General features: G+C 44.8%; 1 protein-coding gene across 1 annotated transcript in view; it reads right to left on the reverse strand.

Moving 5' to 3' along the window:
* Positions 1-22,496, reverse strand: part of LOC115113906 (basal cell adhesion molecule-like) — a 175,013-nt gene that overhangs the window by 26,305 nt on the left and 126,212 nt on the right. The window contains 4 exon segments of the mRNA XM_065027943.1: positions 5,948-6,044; positions 6,322-6,389; positions 20,447-20,666; positions 20,911-21,035. Of these exon segments, the coding sequence (XP_064884015.1) occupies positions 5,948-6,044; positions 6,322-6,389; positions 20,447-20,666; positions 20,911-21,035 (510 nt within the window).

The raw sequence follows: 22,496 nt of genomic DNA on the forward strand, positions 1-22,496 counted from the left end.
GTTTACCAGGGGGCAGGGCTACCGACGTTAAGGCTAATCTGAAGATGGTGCTGGCTAAAGCTAAAACTGGCGAGTGTAGAGAGTATAGAGATATTGTTATCCACGTCGGCACCAACGATGTTAGGATGAAACAGTCAGAGATCACCAAGCGCAACATAGCTTCTGCGTGCATATCAGCTAGAAAGATGTGTCGGCATCGAGTAATTGTCTCTGGTCCCCTCCCAGTTAGGGGAGTGATGAGCTCTACAGCAGAGTCTCACAACTCAATCGCTGGTTGAAAACTGTTTTCTGCCCCTCCCAAAAGATAGAATTTGTAGATAATTGGCCCTCTTTCTGGGACTCACCCACAAACAGGACCAAGCCTGACCTGCTGAGGAGTGACGGACTCCATCCTAGCTGGAGGGGTGCTCTCATCTTATCTACCAACATAGACAGGGCTCTAACTCCTCTAGCTCCACAATGAAATAGGGTGCAGGCCAGGCAGCAGGCTGTTAGCCAGCCTGCCAGCATAGTGGAGTCTGCCACTAGCACAGTCAGTGTAGTCAGCTCAGCTATCACCATTGAGACCGTGTCTGTGCCTCGACCTAGGTTGGGCAAAACTAAACATGGCGGTGTTCGCCTTAGCAATCTCACTAGGATAAAGACCACCTCCATTCCTGTCATTACTGAAAGAGATCATGATACCTCACATCTCAAAATAGGGCTACTTAATGTTAGATCCCTTACTTCAAAGGCAATTATAGTCAATGAACTAATCACTGATCATAATCTTGATGTGATTGGCCTGACTGAAACATGGCTTAAGCCTGATGAATTTACTGTTTTAAATGAGGCCTCACCTCCTGGCTACACTAGTGACCATATCCCCCGTGCATCCCGCAAAGGCGGAGGTGTTGCTAACATTTACGATAGCAAATTTCAATTTACAAAAAAAAAAAAATGACGTTTTCGTCTTTTGAGCTTCTAGTCATGAAATCTATGCAGCCTACTCGATCACTTTTTATAGCTACTGTTTACAGGCCTCCTGGGCCATATACAGCGTTTCTCACTGAGTTCCCTGAATTCCTATCGGACCTTGTAGTCATAGCAGATAATATTCTAATCTTTGGTGATGGAAAAGTCCACAGACCCACTCCAAAAGGCTTTCGGAGCCATCATCGACTCAGTGGGTTTTGTCCAACATGTCTCTGGACCCACTCACTGTCACAGTCATACGCTGGACCTAGTTTTGTCCCATGGAATAAATGTTGTGGATCTTAATGTTTTTCCTCATAATCCTGGACTATCGGACCACCATTTTATTACGTTTGCAATTGCAACAAATAATCTGCTCAGACCCCAACCAAGGAACATCAAAAGTCGTGCTATAAATTCACAGACAACACAAAGATTGCTTGATGCCCTTCCAGACTCCCTCTGCCTACCCAAGGACGCCAGAGGACAAAAATCAGTTAACCACCTAACTGAGGATCTCAATTTAACCTTGCGCAATACCCTAGATGCAGTTGCACCCCTAAAAACTAAAATAAATTCTCATAAGAAACTAGCTCCCTGGTACACAGAAAATACCCGAGCTCTGAAGCAAGCTTCCAGAAAATTGGAACGGAAATGGCGCCACACCAAACTGGAAGTCTTCTGACTAGCTTGGAAAGACGGTACCGTGCAGTACCGAAGAGCCCTTACTGCTGCTCGATCATCCTATTTTTCTAACTTAATTGAGGAAAATAAGAACAATCCGAAATTCCTTTTTGATACTGTCGCAAAGCTAACTAAAAAGCAGCATTCCCCAAGAGAGGATGGCTTTCACTTTAGCAGTGATAAATTCATGAACTTCTTTGAGGAAAAGATTATGATTATTAGAAAGCAAATTACGGACTCCTCTTTAAACCTGCGTATTCCTCCAAACCTCAGTTGTCCTGAGTCTGCACAACTCTGCCAGGACCTAGGATCAAGAGAGACGCTCAAGTGTTTTAGTACTATATCTCTTGACACAATGATTAAAATAATCATGGCCTCTAAACCTTCAAGCTGCATACTGGACCCTATTCCAACTAAACTACTGAAAGAGCTGCTTCCTGTGCTTGGCCCTCCTATGTTGAACATAATAAACGGCTCTCTATCCACTGGATGTGTACCAAACTCACTAAAAGTGGCAGTAATAAAGCCTCTCTTGAAAAAGCCAAACCTTGACCCAGAAAATATAAAAAACTATCGGCCTATATCGAATCTTCCATTCCTCTCAAAAAATTTAGAGAAGGCTGTTGCGCAGCAACTCACTGCCTTCCTGAAGACAAACAATGTATACGAAATGCTTCAGTCTGGTTTTAGACCCCATCATAGCACTGAGACGGCACTTGTGAAGGTGGTAAATGACATTTTAATGGCATCGGACCGAGGCTCTGCATCTGTCCTCGTGCTCCTAGACCTTAGTGCTGCTTTTGATACCATTGATCACCACATTCTTTTGGAGAGATTGGAAACCCAAATTGGTCTACACGGACATGTTCTGGCCTGGTTTAGATCTTATCTGTCGGAAAGATATCAGTTTGTCTCTGTGAATGGTTTGTCCTCTGACAAATCAACTGTAAATTTCGGTGTTCCTCAAGGTTCCGTTTTAGGACCACTATTGTTTTCACTATATATTTTACCTCTTAGGGATGTCATTCGAAAACATAATGTTAACTTTCACTGCTATGCGGATGACACACAGCTGTACATTTCAATGAAACATGGTGAAGCCCCAAAATTAACCTCGCTAGAAGCATGTGTTTCATAAGGAAGTGGATGGCTGCAAACTTTCTACTATTAAACTCGGACAAAACAGAGATGCTTGATCTAGGTCCCAAGAAACAAAGAGATCTTCTGTTGAATCTGACAATTAATCTTAATGGTTGTACAGTCGTCTCAAATAAAATTGTGAAGGACCTCGGCGTTACTCTGGACCCTGATCTCTCTTTTGAAGAACATATCAAGACCATTTCGAGGACAGCTTTTTTCCATCTACGTAACATTGCAAAAATCAGAAACTTTCTGTCCAAAAATGATGCAGAAAAATTAATCCATGCTTTTGTCACTTCTAGGTTAGACTACTGCAATGCTCTATTTTCCGGCTACCCGGATAAAGCACTAAATAAACTTCAGTTAGTGCTAAATACGGCTGCTAGAATCCTGACTAGAACCAAAAAATTTGATCATATTACTCCAGTGCTAGCCTCTCTACACTGGCTTCCTGTCAAAGCAAGGGCTGATTTCAAGGTTTTTACTGCTAACCTACAAAGCATTGCATGGGCTTGCTCCTACCTATCTCTCTGATTTGGTCCTGCCGTACATACCTACACGTACGCTACGGTCACAAGACGCAGGCCTCCTAATTGTCCCTAGAATTTCTAAGCAAACAGCTGGAGGCAGGGCTTTCTCCTATAGAGCTCCATTTTTATGGAACGGTCTGCCTACCCATGTCAGAGACGCAAACTCGGTCTCAACCTTTAAGTCTTTACTGAAGACTCATCTCTTCAGTGGGTCATATGATTGAGTGTAGTCTGGCCCAGGAGTGGGAAGGTGAACGGAAAGGCTCTGGAGCAACGAACCGCCCTTGCTGTCTCTGCCTGGCTGGTTCCCCTCTTTCCACTGGGATTCTCTGCCTCTAACCCTATTACAGGAGCTGAGTCACTGGCTTACTGGGGCTCTCTCATGCCTTCCCTGGAGGGGGTGCGTCACCTGAGTGGGTTGATTCACTGTTGTGGTCATCCTGTCTGGGTTGGCGCCCCCCCCCTTGTGTTGTGCCGTGGCGGAGATCTTTGTGGGCTATACTCAGCCTTGTCTCAGGATGGTAAGTTGGTGGTTGAAGATATCCCTCTAGTGGTGTGGGGGCTGTGCTTTGGCAAAGTGGGTGGGGTTATATCCTTCCTGTTTGGCCCTGTCCGGGGGTGTCCTCGGATGGGGCCACAGTGTCTCCTGACTCCTCCTGTCTCAGCCTCCAGTATTTATGCTGCAGTAGTTTATGTGTCGGGGGGCTGGGGTCAGTTTGTTATATCTGGAGTACTTCTCCTGTCCTATTCGGTGTCCTGTGTGAATCTAAGTGTGCGTTCTCTAATTCTCTCCTTCTCTCTTTCTTTCTCTCTCTCGGAGGACCTGAGCCCTAGGACCATGCCCCAGGACTACCTGACATGATGACTCCTTGCTGTCCCCAGTCCACCTGGCCATGCTGCTGCTCCAGTTTCAACTGTTCTGCCTACTATTATTCGACCATGCTGGTCATTTATGAACATTTGAACATCTTGGCCATGTTCTGTTATAATCTCCACCCGGCACAGCCAGAAGAGGACTGGCCACCCCACATATGCTCTCTCTAATTCTCTCTTTCTTTCTCTCTCTCTCGGAGGACCTGAGCCCTAGGACCGTGCCCCAGGACTACCTGACATGATGACTCCTTGCTGTCCCCAGTCCACCTGACTGTGCTGCTGCTCCAGTTTCAACTGTTCTGCCTTATTATTATTCGACCATGCTGGTCATTTATGAACATTTGAACATCTTGGCCATGTTCTGTTATAATCTCCACCCGGCACAGCCAGAAGAGGACTGGCCACCCCACATAGCCTGGTTCCTCTCTAGGTTTCTTCCTAGGTTTTGGCCTTTCTAGGGAGTTTTTCCTAGCCACCGTGCTTCTACACCTGCATTGCTTGCTGTTTGGGGTTTTAGGCTGGGTTTCTGTACAGCACTTTGAGATATCAGCTGATGTACGAAGGGCTATATAAATACATTTGATTTGATATAACAGAACTGATATTTCAGGCAAAAACCTGAGGAAAATCCAACAAGGAAGTGACTAAGAGAAACAAATCTCCCTGTTCCATTGCATGCCTTCCCTCCATTTAAAGGGATATCAACTAGATTCCTTTCCCTATGGCTTCCACATGGTGTGAACAGTCTTTAGACATAGTTTCAGGTTTTTATTCTGAAAAATTAGCGAGAAGGATCACATCGCGTCAGTGGATGGCTGGGTGCCAGCAGAGTTTTGCATGCGCAACATCTTGGAGCAGACATTTTCTCTCTCTCCTATTGAAAAAGCTACGGTCCGGTTGAAATATTATTTATTGTAAAAACAACCTGAGGATTGATTATAAAAAACGTTTGACATGTTTCTACGAACTTTACGGATACTATTTGGAATTTTCGGCTGCCCGTCATGACCGCACGAGCCTGTGGATTTCTGAACAAAACGTGTCAACCAAATGGAGGTTTTTGGATATAAAAATAATCTTTATCGAACAAAAGGAACATTTATTGTGTAACTGGGAGTCTTGTGAGTGCAAACATCCGAAGATCATCAAAGGTAAGCAATTCATTTTATTGCTTTTCTGACTTTCGTGACCATTCTACTTTGCTGCTAGCTGTTTGTAATGTTTTGTCTGCTGAGAGAGAGGTCCTAAAACATAAACGCTTGGATAGCTTTTGCTGTAAAGCTTCTTTTTTTTAATCTGACACGCTAGGTGGATTAACAACAAACCAAGCTGTGTTTTGCTATATTGCACTTGTGATTTCATGAAAATTAAATATTTTTGTAATTTAATTTGAATTTGGCATTCTGCAATTCAGCGGATGTTGACAAAAATGATCCCGCTAACGGGATGGGTGCGCCAAGAAGTTAAAAGCATGGTGTGTGTAACTGGTACTTTTTAGGTAAGATGAACAGAGAACAAGTTCTAGTTGAATCAACACACCAGACAAGTTGAGAAAACACATCATTTTAAGTTTACAAAGTTTTTGCCTATGTTTTCTCACATTGGTGATAAGTTTGGGTCAACAATTATATTTTAGACTGAAAAGTTGAGTAAACAAAAGAAAAGTCTGTGGAACCAGTTACTTAATAATAATTCGTTGAAACACTAGCATATTTTTGTTTACAGTGTAGTAGTAGTAGAAGTAAGTAGAGGGAGTGTATACTCACTCTCTTTGTTGTCCTTGACCTCAGGCAGAGGCTTGGAGTCCTGGAACCAGATGATCCTGGGCTGGGGGTGACCGTTATGGCTCACACACTGGCCCACCTGACACACACACACACACACACACACACACACACACACACACACACACACACACACACACACACACACACACACACACAGAGGAGGGGAAAGATACTCAGCAACTGGAGGACAATGGAAGAACATTAGAGGACAATGGAAGAACATTAGAGGACAATGGAATAACATTGGAGGACAATGGAATAACATTAGAGAACAATGAAAGAACATTAGAGGACAATGGAAGAACATTAAAGGACAATGGAAGAACATTAGAGGACAAATAGTTGAAACCAACCTGTGTGGAGGAGTCTCCTACAGATATGGCCTGGTTGGATCCAGTGACCTCTGGCATCTCTGGAGCGACTGAGGAAGGGGGAGTTATATTCTCAGATCAGAGCTTTACAAAATGCAAGTCCACTATTTTCACATTTTCTGATACAGTATATTATCTGAATTCAAATAAGCATAGCTGTTTACATGAATATATGCACAGTATATATATATATATATATAGTTCCAGAGCAGTCAGAAAGACATTTCTAGGTATATACATGTATTTGGATGACTGGAAATAATTTGGTATCCCCTTCCTGAACCAATCACAGGACGGAAACACTCAGAGCCTTGACATAGACAGGAAGAGCTCGAGGTGCCAAGCTCATGTCACCCTGAGAGAGACAAGTGACATTCATTTACTGTAACTACAGTAACAGACACACACACATATGCAGTGCATGCACATAAATGCAAGTACACACACACACACACACACACACACACACACACACACACACACACACACACACACACACACACTCAAACACACACCTCCGATTAGGGCAATGGTAAACATCCCTGTGTGTATTATTCCACTGTGACCTCGGTTGCTGTGGGCTGATACGGGTCACAGACAAGAGACACACTCCTCGTTCTCTCTCTCACACTGCTGTGTGTTCCCTCTGTTTCTATCTCTCTCTCATCTATGTATCTCTGTCTCATTCACATGCAAGGTCATGGTATCGCAGCGAGACCACAGCTGCCGTCTGACTATAAAAATAAACGGCAGACATTTAATAACATTGGCGTGATCTTCCTATCTATATCTCACCTCCCTTTATCTTTCTCTCTCTCACCTCCCTCTATATTTCTCACTCTTTCACCTCCCTCTATATTTCTCTCTCTCACCTCCCTCTATATTTCTCTCTCTCTCACCTCCCTCTATCTTTCTCTCTCTCACCTCCCTCTATATTTCTCTCTCTTTCACCTCCCTCTATATTTCTCTCTCTCACCTCCCTCTATATTTCTCTCTCTTTCACCTCCCTCTATATTTCTCTCTCTCACCTCCCTCTATATTTCTCTCTCTCTCACCTCCCTTTATCTTTCTCTCTCTCACCTCCCTCTATATTTATCTCTCTCTCACCTCCCTCTATCTTTCTCTCTCTCACCTCCCTCTATCTTTCTCTCTCTCACCTCCCTCTATATTTCTCTCTCTTTCACCTCCCTCTATATTTCTCTCTCTCACCTCCCTCTATATTTCTCTCTCTCACCTCCCTCTATATTTCTCTCTCACCTCCCTTTATCTTTCTCTCTCTCACCTCCCTCTATATTTCTCTCTCTCACCTCCCTCTATATTTCTCTCTCTCTCACCTCCCTCTATATTTCTCTCTCTCTCACCTCCCTCTATCTTTCTCTCTCTCACCTCCCTCTATATTTCTCTCTCTTTCACCTCCCTCTATATTTCTCTCTCTCACCTCCCTTTATCTTTCTCTCTCTCACCTCCCTCTATATTTATCTCTCTCTCACCTCCCTCTATCTTTCTCTCTCTCACCTCCCTCTATATTTCTCTCTCTTTCACCTCCCTCTATATTTCTCTCTCTCACCTCCCTCTATCGTTCTCTCTCTCTCCTCCCTCTATCGTTCTCTCTCTCCTCCCTCTATCGTTCTCTCTCTCTCCTCCCTCTATCGTTCTCTCTCTCTCCTCCCTCTATCGTTCTCTCTCTCTCCTCCCTCTATCGTTCTCTCTCTCTCCTCCATCTATCGTTCTCTCTCTCTCCTTCCTCTATCGTTCTCTCTCTCACCTCCCTCTATATTTCTCTCTCTTTCACCTCCCTCTATATTTCTCTCTCTCACCTCCCTCTATCGTTCTCTCTCTCCTCCCTCTATCGTTCTCTCTCTCCTCCCTCTATCGTTCTCTCTCTCTCCTCCCTCTATCGTTCTCTCTCTCTCCTCCCTCTATCATTCTCTCTCTCTCCTCCCTCTATCGTTCTCTCTCTCTCCTCCCTCTATCGTTCTCTCTCTCTCCTCCCTCTATCGTTCTCTCTTTCACCTCCCTCTATCGTTCTCTCTCTCTCCTCCCTCTATCGTTCTCTCTCTCTCTCCCTCCTCTATCTTTCTCTCACCTCCTCTATCGTTCTCTCTCTCTCCTCCCTCTATCGTTCTCTCTCTCTCCTCCCTCTATCGTTCTCTCTCTCTCCTCCCTCTATCGTTCTCTCTCTCTCCTCCCTCTATCGTTCTCTCTCTCTCCTCCCTCTATCGTTCTCTCTCTCTCCTCCCTCTATCGTTCTCTCTCTCTCCTCCCTCTATCGTTCTCTCTCTCCTCCCTCTATCGTTCTCTCTCTCTCCTCCCTCTATCGTTCTCTCTCTCTCCTCCCTCTATCGTTCTCTCTCTCTCCTCCCTCTATCGTTCTCTCTCTCTCCTCCCTCTATCGTTCTCTCTCTCTCCTCCCTCTATCGTTCTCTCTCTCACCTCCCTCTATATTTCTCTCTCTCTCCTCCCTCTATATTTCTCTCTCTCACCTCCCTTTATCTTTCTCTCTCTCACCTCCCTCTATATTTATCTCTCTCTCACCTCCCTCTATCTTTCTCTCTCTCACCTCCCTCTATATTTCTCTCTCTCACCTCCCTCTATATTTCTCTCTCTCTCCTCCCTCTATCGTTCTCTCTCTCTCCCTCTATCGTTTCTCTCTCTCCTCCTCTATCGTCTCTCTCTCTCCTCCCTCTCCCTCTATCGTTCTCTCTCTCTCCTCCCTCTATCGTTCTCTCTCTCACCCCTCTATCGTTCTCTCTCTCACCTCCCTCTATATTTCTCTCTCTCCTCCCTCTCGTTCTCTCTCTCCTCCCTCTATCGTTCTCTCTCTCTCCTCCTCTATCGTTCTCTCTCTCTCCTCCCTCTATCGTTCTCTCTCTCTCTCCCTCCTCTATCGTTCTCTCTCTCTCCTCCCTCTATCGTTCTCTCTTTCACCTCCTCTATCGTTCTCTCTCTCTCCTCCCTCTATCGTTCTCTCTCTCCTCCCTCTATCGTTCTCTCTCTCTCCTCTCTCTATCGTTCTCTCTTTCACCTCCCTCTATCGTTCTCTCTCTCTCCTCCCTCTATCGTTCTCTCTCTCTCCTCCCTCTATCGTTCTCTCTCTCTCTCTCCTCCCTCTATCGTTCTCTCTCTCTCCTCCCTCTATCGTTCTCTCTCTCTCCTCCCTCTATCGTTCTCTCTCTCTCCTCCCTCTATCGTTCTCTCTCTCTCCTCCCTCTATCGTTCTCTCTCTCTCCTCCCTCTATCGTTCTCTCTCTCTCTCCTCCTCTATATCGTTCTCTCTCACCTCCCTCTATATTTCTCTCTCTCTCCTCCCCTCTATATTTCTCTCTCTCTCTCACTCCCTCTATCTTTCTCTCTCTCACCTCCCTCTATATTTCTCTCTCTTTCACCTCCCTCTATATTTCTCTCTCTCACCTCCCTTTATCTTTCTCTCTCTCACCTCCCTCTATATTTATCTCTCTCTCACCTCCCTCTATCTTTCTCTCTTTCACCTCCCTCTATATTTCTCTCTCTCACCTCCCTTTATCTTTCTCTCTCTCTCACCTCCCTCTATATTTATCTCTCTCTCACCTCCCTCTATCTTTCTCTCTCTCACCTCCCTCTATATTTCTCTCTCTTTCACCTCCCGCTATATTTCTCTCTCTCACCTCCCTCTATCGTTCTCTCTCTCACCTCCCTCTATATTTCTCTCTCTTTCACCTCCCTCTATATTTCTCTCTCTCACCTCCCTCTATTGTTCTCTCTCTCTCCCCCTCTATCGTTCTCTCTCTCTCCTCCCTCTATCGTTCTCTCTCTCTCCTCCCTCTATCGTTCTCTCTCTCTCCTCCTCCCTCTATATTTCTCTCTCTCTCCTCCCTCTATCTTCTCTCTCTCCTCCTCTATTGTTCTCTCTCTCTCCTCCCTCTATCGTTCTCTCTCTCTCCCTCCCTCTATCGTTCTCTCTCTCTCCTCCCTCTATCATTCTCTCTCTCTCCTCCTCTCCTCGTTCTCTCTCTCTCCTCCCTCTCTCTCTCTCTCCTCCCTCTATCGTTCTCTCTCTCCTCCTCTATCGCTCTCTCTCTTCCCTCTCTCTCTCTCCTCCTCTATCGTTCTCTCTCTCTCCTCCCTCTATCGTTCTTCTCTCTCTCCCTCTATCGTTCTCTCTCCTCTCCCTCTATCGTTCTCTCTCTCTCCTCCCTTATCTTTCTCTCTCTCACCTCCTCTATATTTCTCTCTCTCACCTCCCTCTATCTTTCTCTCTCTCCTCTATATTTATCTCTCCTCACCTCCCTCTATCTTTCTCTCTCTCACCTCCCTATATTTTCTCTCTCTCTCCTCCCTCTATATTTCTCTCTCTCTCCCTCTATCGTTCTCTCTCTCTCCTCCCTCTATCGTTCTCTCTCTCACCTCCCTCTATATTTCTCTCTCTCTCACCCTCCTCTATATTTCTCTCTCCTCTCTCTCTTCTCTCTCTCTCCCTCTATCGTTCTCTCTCTCTCCTCCCTCTATATTTCTCTCTCTCTCCCTCTATCTCTCTCTCTCTCTCTCCCTCTATCGTTCTCTCTCTCTCCTCTATCGTTCTCTCCTCCCTCTATCGTTCTCTCTCTCTCTCCCTCTATCGTTCTCTCTCTCTCTCTCCCTCTATCGTTCTCTCTCTCTCCTCCCTCTATCGTTCTCTCTCTCTCCTCCCTCTATCATTCTCTCTCTCTCTCCTCCCTCTATCGTTCTCTCTCTCTCCTCCCTCTATCGCTTCTCTCTCTCTCCTCTATCTCTCTCTCCTCCTCTATCGTTTCTCTCTCTCTCCTCCCTCTATATTTCTCTCTCTCTCACCTCCCTCTCTCTCTACCTCCCTTATCTCTCTCTCTTTCCTCCCTCTATATTTCTCTCTCTCTTCTCCTCCCTCTATCTTTCTCTCTCTCCTCCCTCTATATTTCTCTCTCTCTCACCTCCCTCTATATTTCTCTCTCTCTCCTCCCTCTATCGTTCTCTCTCTCTCCTCCCTCTATCGTTCTCTCTCTCTCCTCCCTCTATATTTCTCTCTCTCTCACTCCCTCTATATTTCTCTCTCTCTCTCTCGTTCTCTCTCTCTCCTCCTCTATCGTTCTCTCTCTCTCCCTCTTTCTCTCTCTCTCACCTCCCTCTATCTTTCTCTCTCTCTCCCTCTATCGTTCTCTCTCTCACCTCCTCTATCGTTCTCTCTCTCTCCCTCCATATATTTTCTCTCTCTATCCATCTATCTCTCTCTCCCTCCCTCTATATTTCTCTCTCTCACCTCCCTCTATATTTCTCTCTCTCACCTCCCCTATATTTATCTCTCTCTCACCTCCCTCTATCTTTCTCTCTCACCTCCTCTATATTTCTCTCTCTCACCTCCCTCTATATTTCTCTCTCTCACTCCTCCCTCTATCTTTCCTCTCTCTCTCCTCTCTCTCCTCTATATTTCTCTCTCTCTCACCTCCCTCTATATTTCTCTCTCTCTCCCTCTATATTTCTCCTCTCTATCTATCGTTCTCTCTCTCTCCTCCCTCTATCGTTTCTCTCTCTCTCCTCCTCTATATTTCTCTCTCTCTCCTCCCTCTATCTTTCTCTCTCTTCTCCCTCCCTCTCTCTTCTCTTCTCTCTCTCTCTCCTCCCCTCTATTTCTCTCTCTCTCACCTCCATCTATCTTTCTCTCTCTCACCTCCCTCTATATTCTCTCTCTCTCACCTCCCTCTATATTTCTCTCTCTCACCTCTATATTTCCTCTCTATCTTCTATCTCTCTCTCTCCTCCCTCTATTTCTCTCTCTCCTCCTCTACCTCCCTCTATCTTTCTCTCTCTCCTCCCTCCTCATATTTCTCTCTCTCTCTCCTCTATCCTCTCTCTCTCCCTCTCCTCTCTCGTTCTCTCTCTCTCCTCCCTCTATCGTTTCTCTCTCTCTCCTCCCTCTATCGTTCTCTCTCTCTCTCCCTCTATCGTTCTCTCTCTCTCTCCCTCTATCGTTTCTCTCTCACCTCCCTTTATCTTTCTCTCTCTCACCTCCTCTATATTTATCTCTCTCCTCCCTCTATCTTTCTCTCTCTCTCCTCCCTCTATCGTTTCTCTCTCTCTCCTCCCTCTATATTTCTCTCTCTCTCCTCTCCCTCTATCGTTTTCTCTCTCTCTCCTCCCTCTATCGTTCTCTCTCTCTCTCTCCCTCTATATTTCTCTCTCTTCACCTCCCCTCTATCTTTCTCTCTCCCCTCTATCGTTCTCTCTCTCCCTCTATATTTCTCTCTCCCTCCTCTATATTTCTCTCTCTCTCTCTATCGTTCTCTCTCTCCCTCCCTCTATATTTCTCTCTCTCTCCTCCCTCTATATTTCTCTCTCACCTCCTCTATCTTTCTCTCTCTCCTCCTATTTCTCTCTCACCTCCCTCTATATTTCTCTCTCTTCCTCTCTTTCTCTCTCTCTCCTCCCTATATTTCTCTCTCTCACCTCCCTCTATCTTTCTCTCTCTCACCTCCTCTATATTCTCTTTTACCTCCCTCTATATTTCTCTCTCACCTCCTTTATCTTTCTCTTCTCTCTCACCTCTCTATATTTTCTCTCTCTCACCTCCTCTATCTTTCTCTCTCCCTCTATATTTCTCTCTCTCCTCCCTCTATATTTCTCTCTCTCACCTCCCTTTATCTTTCTCTCTCTCACCTCCTCTATATTTATCTCTCTCTCACCTCCCTCTATCTTTCTCTCTCTCACCTCCTCTATATTCTCTCTCTTCTCCTCCCTCTATATTTCTCTCTCTCACCTCCCTCTATCTTCTCTCTCTCACCTCCCTCTCTATATTCTCTCTCTCTCACCTCCCTCTATATTTCTCTCTCTCTCCTCCCTCTATCGTTCTCTCTCTCTCCTCCCTCTATCGTTCTCTCTCTCTCCTCCCTCTATATTTCTCTCTCTTTCACCTCCCTCTATCTTTCTCTCTCTCTCCTCCCTCTATCGTTCTCTCTCTCACCTCCCTCTATATTTCTCTCTCTCTCCTCCCTCTATATTTCTCTCTCTCACCTCCCTCTATCTTTCTCTCTCTCTCCTCCTCTATATTTCTCTCTCTCACCTCCCTCTATATTTCTCTCTCTCTCTCTCCCTCTATCTTTCTCTCTCTCACCTCCCTCTATATTTCTCTCTCTCACTCCCTCTATATTTATCTCTCTCTCCTCCCTCTATCTTTCTCTCTCTCTCCTCCCTCTATTTTCTCTCTCTCCTCCCTCTATCGTTCTCTCTCTCTCTCCCTATCGTTCTCTATCGTTCTCTCTCTCTCCTCCCCTCTATCGTTCTCTCTCTCTCTCTCTCTATCGTTCTCTCTCTCTCCTCCCTCTATCTTCTCTCTCTCTCCTCCCTCTATCGTTCTCTCTCTCTCTCCTCTATCGTTCTCCCTCTCCTCTATCGTTTCTCTCTCTCCTCCCTCTATCGTTCTCTCTCTCCTCCCTCTATCGTTCTCTCTCTCTCCTCCCTCTATATTTCTCTCTCTCACCTCCCTTTATCTTTCTCTCTCTCACCTCCCTCTATATTTATCTCTCTCTCACCTCCCTCTATCTTTCTCTCTCTCACCTCCCTCTATATTTCTCTCTCTTTCACCTCCCTCTATATTTCTCTCTCTCACCTCCCTCTATCGTTCTCTCTCTCTCCTCCCTCTATCGTTCTCTCTCTCTCCTCCCTCTATATTTCTCTCTCTCTCACCTCCCTCTATATTTCTCTCTCTCTCCCTCTATATTTCTCTCTCCACCTCCCCTCTATCTTTCTCTCTCTCTCCTCCCTCTATCGTTTCTTTCTCTCCCTCTATATTTCTCTCTCCCTCTATATTTCTCTCTCTCTCCTCCCTCTATCGTTCTCTCTCTCTCTCTCTCTCCTCTCTATATTTCTCTCTCTTTCACCTCCCTCTATCTTTCTCTCTCTCTCCTCCCTCTATCGTTCTCTCTCTCACCTCCCTCTATATTTCTCTCTCTCTCCTCCCTCTATATTTCTCTCTCTCTCACCTCCCTCTATCTTTCTCTCTCTCACCTCCCTCTATATTTCTCTCTCTTTCACCTCCCTCTATATTTCTCTCTCTCACCTCCCTTTATCTTTCTCTCTCTCACCTCCCTCTATATTTATCTCTCTCTCACCTCCCTCTATCTTTCTCTCTCTCACCTCCCTCTATATTTCTCTCTCTCTCACCTCCCTCTATCTTTCTCTCTCTCACCTCCCTCTATATTTCTCTCTCTCTCACCTCCCTCTATATTTATCTCTCTCTCACCTCCCTCTATCTTTCTCTCTCTCACCTCCCTCTATATTTCTCTCTCTTTCACCTCCCTCTATATTTCTCTCTCTCACCTCCCTCTATCGTTCTCTCTCTCTCCTCCCTCTATCGTTCTCTCTCTCTCCTCCCTCTATCGTTCTCTCTCTCTCCTCCCTCTATCGTTCTCTCTCTCTCCTCCCTCTATCGTTCTCTCTCTCTCCTCCCTCTATCTTTCTCTCTCTCTCCTCCCTCTATCTTTCTCTCTCTCTCCTCCCTCTATCTTTCTCTCTCTTTCACCTCCCTCTATCTTTCTCTCTCTCTCACCTCCCTCTATCGTTCTCTCTCTCTCCTCCCTCTATCGTTCTCTCTCTCCTCCCTCTATCGTTCTCTCTCTCTCCTCCCTCTATCGTTCTCTCTCTCTCCTCCCTCTATCTTTCTCTCTCTAAACTCCCTAACTCCCTAATTCGTCTCCCTTCACTCCTCCCCCTCTATATTACTCTCTCTCCTCTGTCTTGCTCCTCATTGTTCTTCCAGGTGTCTGTTTGCTGACTAGAACTGGCAGAAATGTAACACATTATTTAACATGGGTGTCAGTTTCCACATGGAAATGATAGAAAGCCAGTTCGACGCCATAGAGAGAGAAGTAGCATGCATGGATGCATGTACAGACACACACACATGTGCATGTGCGCACACACACACACACACACACACACACACACACACACACACACACACACACACACACACACACACACACACACACACACACACACACACACACACACACACACACACACACCTGAGAGAAATGGAGGCAGGATGTATGGTGTCAGTGAGTGTATCACTGTTTCCCGTTCTGCTCAGACCATTATACATGCTGCTGTAGTGTAAACCTCCCCAAGGAAGCCCATTGTTTCAGAACACTCGGGCTATTTCTCAGCCCTTGTAGGGAGTCATTCAAAACTGCTCCTATTCAGTAGGGAGAGGAAGGCAGACAAAGAGGAGATACAGTACTTTAGGGAACAGTCCCGAGTAGCCTGTTAAAAGTCTATAGTCAGGTATTTGACTTGTCTTTATTAATTGTATCAGTGCTCCATTCAGGTACTCTTTATAATGCAGGCTGTATCACCACCGGCCGTGATTGGGAGTCCCATAGGGCGTCGTCCAGGTTTGGCCGGTGGTAGGCCATCAATGTAAATAACTTAATTGTTCTTAACTGACTTGCCTAGTTAAATAAAGGTAAACATTTTTTTTAAATAATAATGACATCTACTTTACAATGTGTGAACTAATAGCCATTTACATCCTAAGTAATTCCTTCAGACTTGAATGTATATAGGGCACATGCATGTTAATGAATGACTTACTGAGCCTTTTAAACAGCACTTAAATGGTTATTGAAGTGTCACTCAAACCAACACCATTCACCCTCTACCCCATTGGCCCAACCCAAAATAATCATATTTATTGATATTGGGCCATCCCCAAACACTATATTCCTGGTGTATTTTAACACTAGAAATAGGATTGCTAATGTGTTGGGGTTGCAGAGGGTGACAAGGACACAACGACCTGGTCTGGGGTCAGCTCTCATCGCCATGGTGATAATTCAGGAGAATTCTGGACGGTCATTAAGCTGACATCTATTAGCTATGACAGATGCAATTGAACTATTAATAAATTGTGTCAAGTGTGATGTTCATAGGACTAATTGACCTCTGGGCAGCTCATTAGAGATCGTTTTCTTACAAAGATGAAATGTTAAGGTGCAAGAAAGAGTTTTACTTTCACTACCATTTATTATCTCAATCATTTTACGTCGTTCTACTCAGTATTTAGTTCATGTATAATGCTTATTATTGATTACACTCTGCAATGCAAAAATAATATTGGTCATCCAAATGAAAGGAGGACCAAGGCACTCTTCATATAATTAATTGAAATGCCTTTATTAGTATGTCATGTTCAATAGAAACAAAGTTTTAAAAAACAGAATTTGCGATGAGGAAACACACTACAGTGTCAAATCTGCTGAATGGAGAATCGCTTCTTGAATCAGGGCTACAGCACCCAGGTCCTGAAAGATGTAGGTATCAGGGCTGGATTACTTGACAGAGAGAACATGTTGCGAAGGGGAGAGCCTCCTGATGCATCAGAGAGAGTGTATTCTGTTACAAAATACAGCACTGAAGCAGAGAGCATTAAAATAACCATTACAAATAATTGGGGAATCATCCAAAGTGATACGCTACTACGCCAAGTCTTTCCTGAGCCACCAGTCATAAGCTTTAAGAGATGTCCTACCCTAAATGACAAATTAGTCCACAGTTATCTTCCGGGTGACTCTCAAAAAACTTGGCTTGACCACAAACCCAAGGGCTCTTTTAAATGTAACCATTGCAGTAATGTTGCACAGAAGATGTATTTTGTTGACACAGCTTCCAAAATGGAGTATTACGTCAAGCATTTCATTAACTGTAAAACCACTCATGTCATCTATAGATTGGAATGTCCACAGTGCAAGGTGTTCTACATTGGACGGACAAAGAGACGCCTTCAAGACCGCTAAGCAAACTACTGGCCACTAAATACCCTGGTTTAAATGAAGATATGGATTTACAAACTACAGGCCACTAAGTACCCTGGTTTAAATGAAGATATGGATTTACCAACTACAGGCCACTAAGTACCCTGGTTTAAATGAAGATATGGATTTACAAACTACAGGCCACTAAATACCCTGGTTTAAATGAAGATATGGATTTACAAACTACAGGCCACTAAGTACCCTGGTTTAAATGAAGATATGGATTTACCAACTACAGGCCACTAAGTACCCTGGTTTAAATGAAGATATGGATTTACAAACTACAGGCCACTAAATACCCTGGTTTAAATGAAGATATGGATTTACAAACTACAGGCCACTAAATACCCTGGTTTAAATGAAGATATGGATTTACAAACTACAGGCCACTAAGTACCCTGGTTTAAATGAAGATATGGATTTACAAACTACTGGCCACTAAGTACCCTGGTTTAAATGAAGATATGGATTTACAAACTACAGCCCACTAAATACCCTGGTTTAAATGAAGATATGGATTTACAAACTACAGGCCACTAAGTACCCTGGTTTAAATGAAGATATGGATTTACAAACTACAGGCCACTAAATACCCTGGTTTAAATGAAGATATGGATTTACAAACTACTGGCCACTAAATACCCTGGTTTAAATGAAGATATGGATTTACCAACTACAGGCCACTAAATACCCTGGTTTAAATGAAGATATGGATTTACAAACTACAGGCCACTAAGTACCCTGGTTTAAATGAAGATATGGATTTACAAACTACTGGCCACTAAATACCCTGGTTTAAATGAAGATGGATTTAGGCCACTAAGTACCCTGGTTTAAATGAAGATATGGACAAACTACAGGCCACTAAGTACCCTGGTTTAAATGAAGATATGGATTTACAAACTACAGGCCACTAAATACCCTGGTTTAAATGAAGATATGGATTTACAAGGCCACTAAGTACCCTGGTTTAAATGAAGATATGGATTTACTAAACTACAGGCCACTAAGTACCCTGGTTTAAATGAAGATATGGATTTACAAACTACAGGCCACTAAATACCCTGGTTTAAATGAAGATATGGATTTACAAACTACAGGCCACTAAGTACCCTGGTTTAAATGAAGATATGGATTTACCAACTACAGGCCACTAAGTACCCTGGTTTAAATGAAGATATGGATTTACAAACTACAGGCCACTAAATACCCTGGTTTAAATGAAGATATGGATTTACAAACTACAGGCCACTAAATACCCTGGTTTAAATGAAGATATGGATTTACAAACTACAGGCCACTAAGTACCCTGGTTTAAATGAAGATATGGATTTACAAACTACTGGCCACTAAGTACCCTGGTTTAAATGAAGATATGGATTTACAAACTACAGCCCACTAAATACCCTGGTTTAAATGAAGATATGGATTTACAAACTACAGGCCACTAAGTACCCTGGTTTAAATGAAGATATGGATTTACAAACTACAGGCCACTAAATACCCTGGTTTAAATGAAGATATGGATTTACAAACTACTGGCCACTAAATACCCTGGTTTAAATGAAGATATGGATTTACCAACTACAGGCCACTAAATACCCTGGTTTAAATGAAGATATGGATTTACAAACTACAGGCCACTAAGTACCCTGGTTTAAATGAAGATATGGATTTACAAACTACTGGCCACTAAATACCCTGGTTTAAATGAAGATATGGATTTACAAACTACAGGCCACTAAGTACCCTGGTTTAAATGAAGATATGGATTTACAAACTACAGGCCACTAAATACCCTGGTTTAAATGAAGATATGGATTTACAAACTACTGGCCACTAAATACCCTGGTTTAAATGAAGATATGGATTTACAAACTACAGGCCACTAAGTACCCTGGTTTAAATGAAGATATGGATTTACAAACTACTGCCCACTAAGTACCCTGGTTTAAATGAAGATATGGATTTACAAACTACTGGCCACTAAATACCCTGGTTTAAATGAAGATATGGATTTACAAACTACAGGCCACTAAGTACCCTGGTTTAAATGAAGATATGGATTTACAAACTACAGGCCACTAAATACCCTGGTTTAAATGAAGATATGGATTTACAAACTACAGGCCACTAAGTACCCTGGTTTAAATGAAGATATGGATTTACAGACTACAGGCCACTAAGTACCCTGGTTTAAATGAAGATATGGATTTACAAACTACAGCCCACTAAATACCCTGGTTTAAATGAAGATATGGATTTACTTCTATCTTGGAGTTGTATTTTTATGATAACATAGCTACAGTATTTCACCTTTTAATGTGTATTGTATTTCTTACTAGGTGTGTCCAATCAATTGTGTAACCACTCCCTTTTCCAATTAGGGCCAATTGAAAAGCTGGCCTTGTATTCCTTTTTTTTTTGTTCTCCCTGACGAAGGCCATGCAGCCGAAACGCGTCGGTTTTTAAAAACTTTGTTTCTATTGAACATGCCATACTAATAAAGGCATTTTAATTCATTATATGAAGAGTGCCCTGGTCCTCCTTTCTATTTGATGACCAATTCACCCCTTTTACCAAAGAGCACCTTCTATCTACCAAAATGTACTATTGTGTACCTTAGTAGCGCTTCCCACAATAATATTGTTCATTAACTAAGTTTGTACGTTAATCGTTGATTTAGACGCTCACACTCACACACTCTCACCCAGCACACACAACACACACACTCTCACCCAGCACACACAACACACACACTCTCACCCAGCACACACAACACACACACTCTCACCCAGCACACACAACACACACACTCTCACCCAGCACACACAACACACACACTCTCACCCAGCACACACAACACACACACTCTCCTCCAGCACACACAACACACACACTCTCACCCAGCACACACAACACACACACTCTCATCCAGCACACACAACACACACACTCTCCTCCAGCACACACAACACACACACTCTCCTCCAGCACACACAACACACACACTCTCCTCCAGCACACACAACACACATACTCTCATCCAGCACACACAACACACACACTCTCATCCAGCACACACAACACACACACTCTCATCCAGCACACACAACATACACACTCTCATCTAGCACACACAACACACACACTCTCATCTAGCACATACAACACACACACTCTCATCCCGACAGTCAAAATCCACCCGGCATCCCATACAGCGAAGACCGCATCGGTCACTAAAGGTCACAGTAGGGTCACTCTAAAGGTCACAGTAGGGTCACTCTAAAGGTCAGTGGTCAGTAACTCACAGAAGACTTTGAGCTGTGTGATGGCCTCTCCAACCCCGGCAGGGCCAGCAGTGACCTGGCAGTAGAAGGGCAGCTGGTCCTCCACCGCCACGGGGGAGATGTTCAGAGAGAAGTCCCTTCCCATGGTCACTCTGTCGGACAGACGTGTCCCCTCATCACTCTTCCCCTCGCCGCCCGACACGGAACGGAATGCAACACGCTTCCTGGTGCCACCCTCCTCCTGGTGAGGGAAAGAGGAGGGAGGGGGAGAGGGAGGAGGAAGGAGAGGGAAAGAGAGAGGTAAGTCTACACCTGTTGTATTTGGCGCATGTGACAAATACAATTTGATTTGATTTGGGTATTTAGTATTCTACAGTATACTACAGTTTACTACTGAATTCTATAGTAAGCACTGTAGTATTATATAGTAAACTGTAGTATTTTTTAAATGTGGGAAGCCAGGAGTAAAGTAGTAGGAGACATACAATGAACCACTCCACGATGTTGTTTGGGGAGGTGGGGATTTTGAAGGTGCAGGGCAGACTGGCTGACTCTCCCTTGATCACCTCCACCTTGGGAGTCACTGTCACTGTCACGACGGCCCAGCACACTGCAGAGAGAGAGAGAGGCAGAGTGACGGAGAGGGAGGGAGAGGGAGAGGGAGATGATGATTAGTTATTGAGGCACTTTCACATTATTATGTTGAGTTTAAATACACACGTTTTTATGTCAAACACCTATTATAAAAAATGAGTCTAAAACAAAATAGGAAAGTGCAAAGAAGATAAGATGAGAGAATGTTTGCTGATGGGAAAGGCAAGGGGGCCACACACACACACACACACACGCACACACACGCACACACACACACACACACACAGACACACACAGAGACACACACAGAGACACACACAGAGACACACACAGAGACACACAGAGACACACAGAGACCAGACTCCTTCTGAGAAGGAGAGAGCGATTGATGAGGGAAAGGATGGAGGGAGGTAAATAGATGGGTGTGGATTCCAGCTGTGGAGTTGAGTCCAGATTGTCCGTCCTCCACACCTCTCACTGCTACCATTCTCCACTCTGCTCCCCAGCAGGCAGTAACAGTGGGGAGGTCTCTCACTGCTACCATTCTCCACTCTGCTCCCCAGCAGGCAGTAACAGTGGGGAGGTCTCTCACTGCTACCATTCTCCACTCTGCTCCCCAGCAGGCAGTAACAGTGGTGAGGTCTCACACCTCTCACTGCTACCATTCTCCACTCTGCTCCCCAGCAGGCAGTAACAGTGGGGAGGTCTCTCACTGCTACCATTCTCCACTCTGCTCCCCAGCAGGCAGTAACAGTGGTGAGGTCTCACACCTCTCACTGCTACCATTCTCCACTCTGCTCCCCAGCAGGCAGTAACAGTGGGGAGGTCTCTCACTGCTACCATTCTCCACTCTGCTCCCCAGCAGACAGTAACAGTGGGGGGTCTCACACCTCTCACTGCTACCATTCTCCACTCTGCTCCCCAGCAGGCAGTAACAGTGGTGAGGTCTCACACCTCTCACTGCTACCATTCTCCACTCTGCTCCCCAGCAGGCAGTAACAGTGGGGAGGTCTCACACCTCTCACTGCTACCATTCTCCACTCTGCTCCCCAGCAGGCAGTAACAGTGGGGAGGTCTCTCACTGCTACCATTCTCCACTCTGCTCCCCAGCAGGCAGTAACAGTGGGGAGGTCTCACACCTCTCACTGCTACCATTCTCCACTCTGCTCCCCAGCAGGCAGTAACAGTGGTGAGGTCTCACACCTCTCACTGCTACCATTCTCACACCTCTCACTGTTACCATTCTCCACTCTGCTCCCCAGCAGGCAGTAACAGTGGGGAGGTCTCACACCTCTCACTGCTACCATTCTCCACTCTGCTCCCCAGCAGGCAGTAACAGTGGGGAGGTCTCTCACTGCTACCATTCTCCACTCTGCTCCCCAGCAGACAGTAACAGTGGGGAGGTCTCACACCTCTCACTGCTACCATTCTCCACTCTGCTCCCCAGCAGACAGTAACAGTGGGGAGGTCTCACACC

Source organism: Oncorhynchus nerka, linkage group LG14 (assembly GCF_034236695.1).
Source record: "Oncorhynchus nerka isolate Pitt River linkage group LG14, Oner_Uvic_2.0, whole genome shotgun sequence".
Classification (NCBI taxonomy): Eukaryota; Metazoa; Chordata; class Actinopteri; order Salmoniformes; family Salmonidae; genus Oncorhynchus; species Oncorhynchus nerka.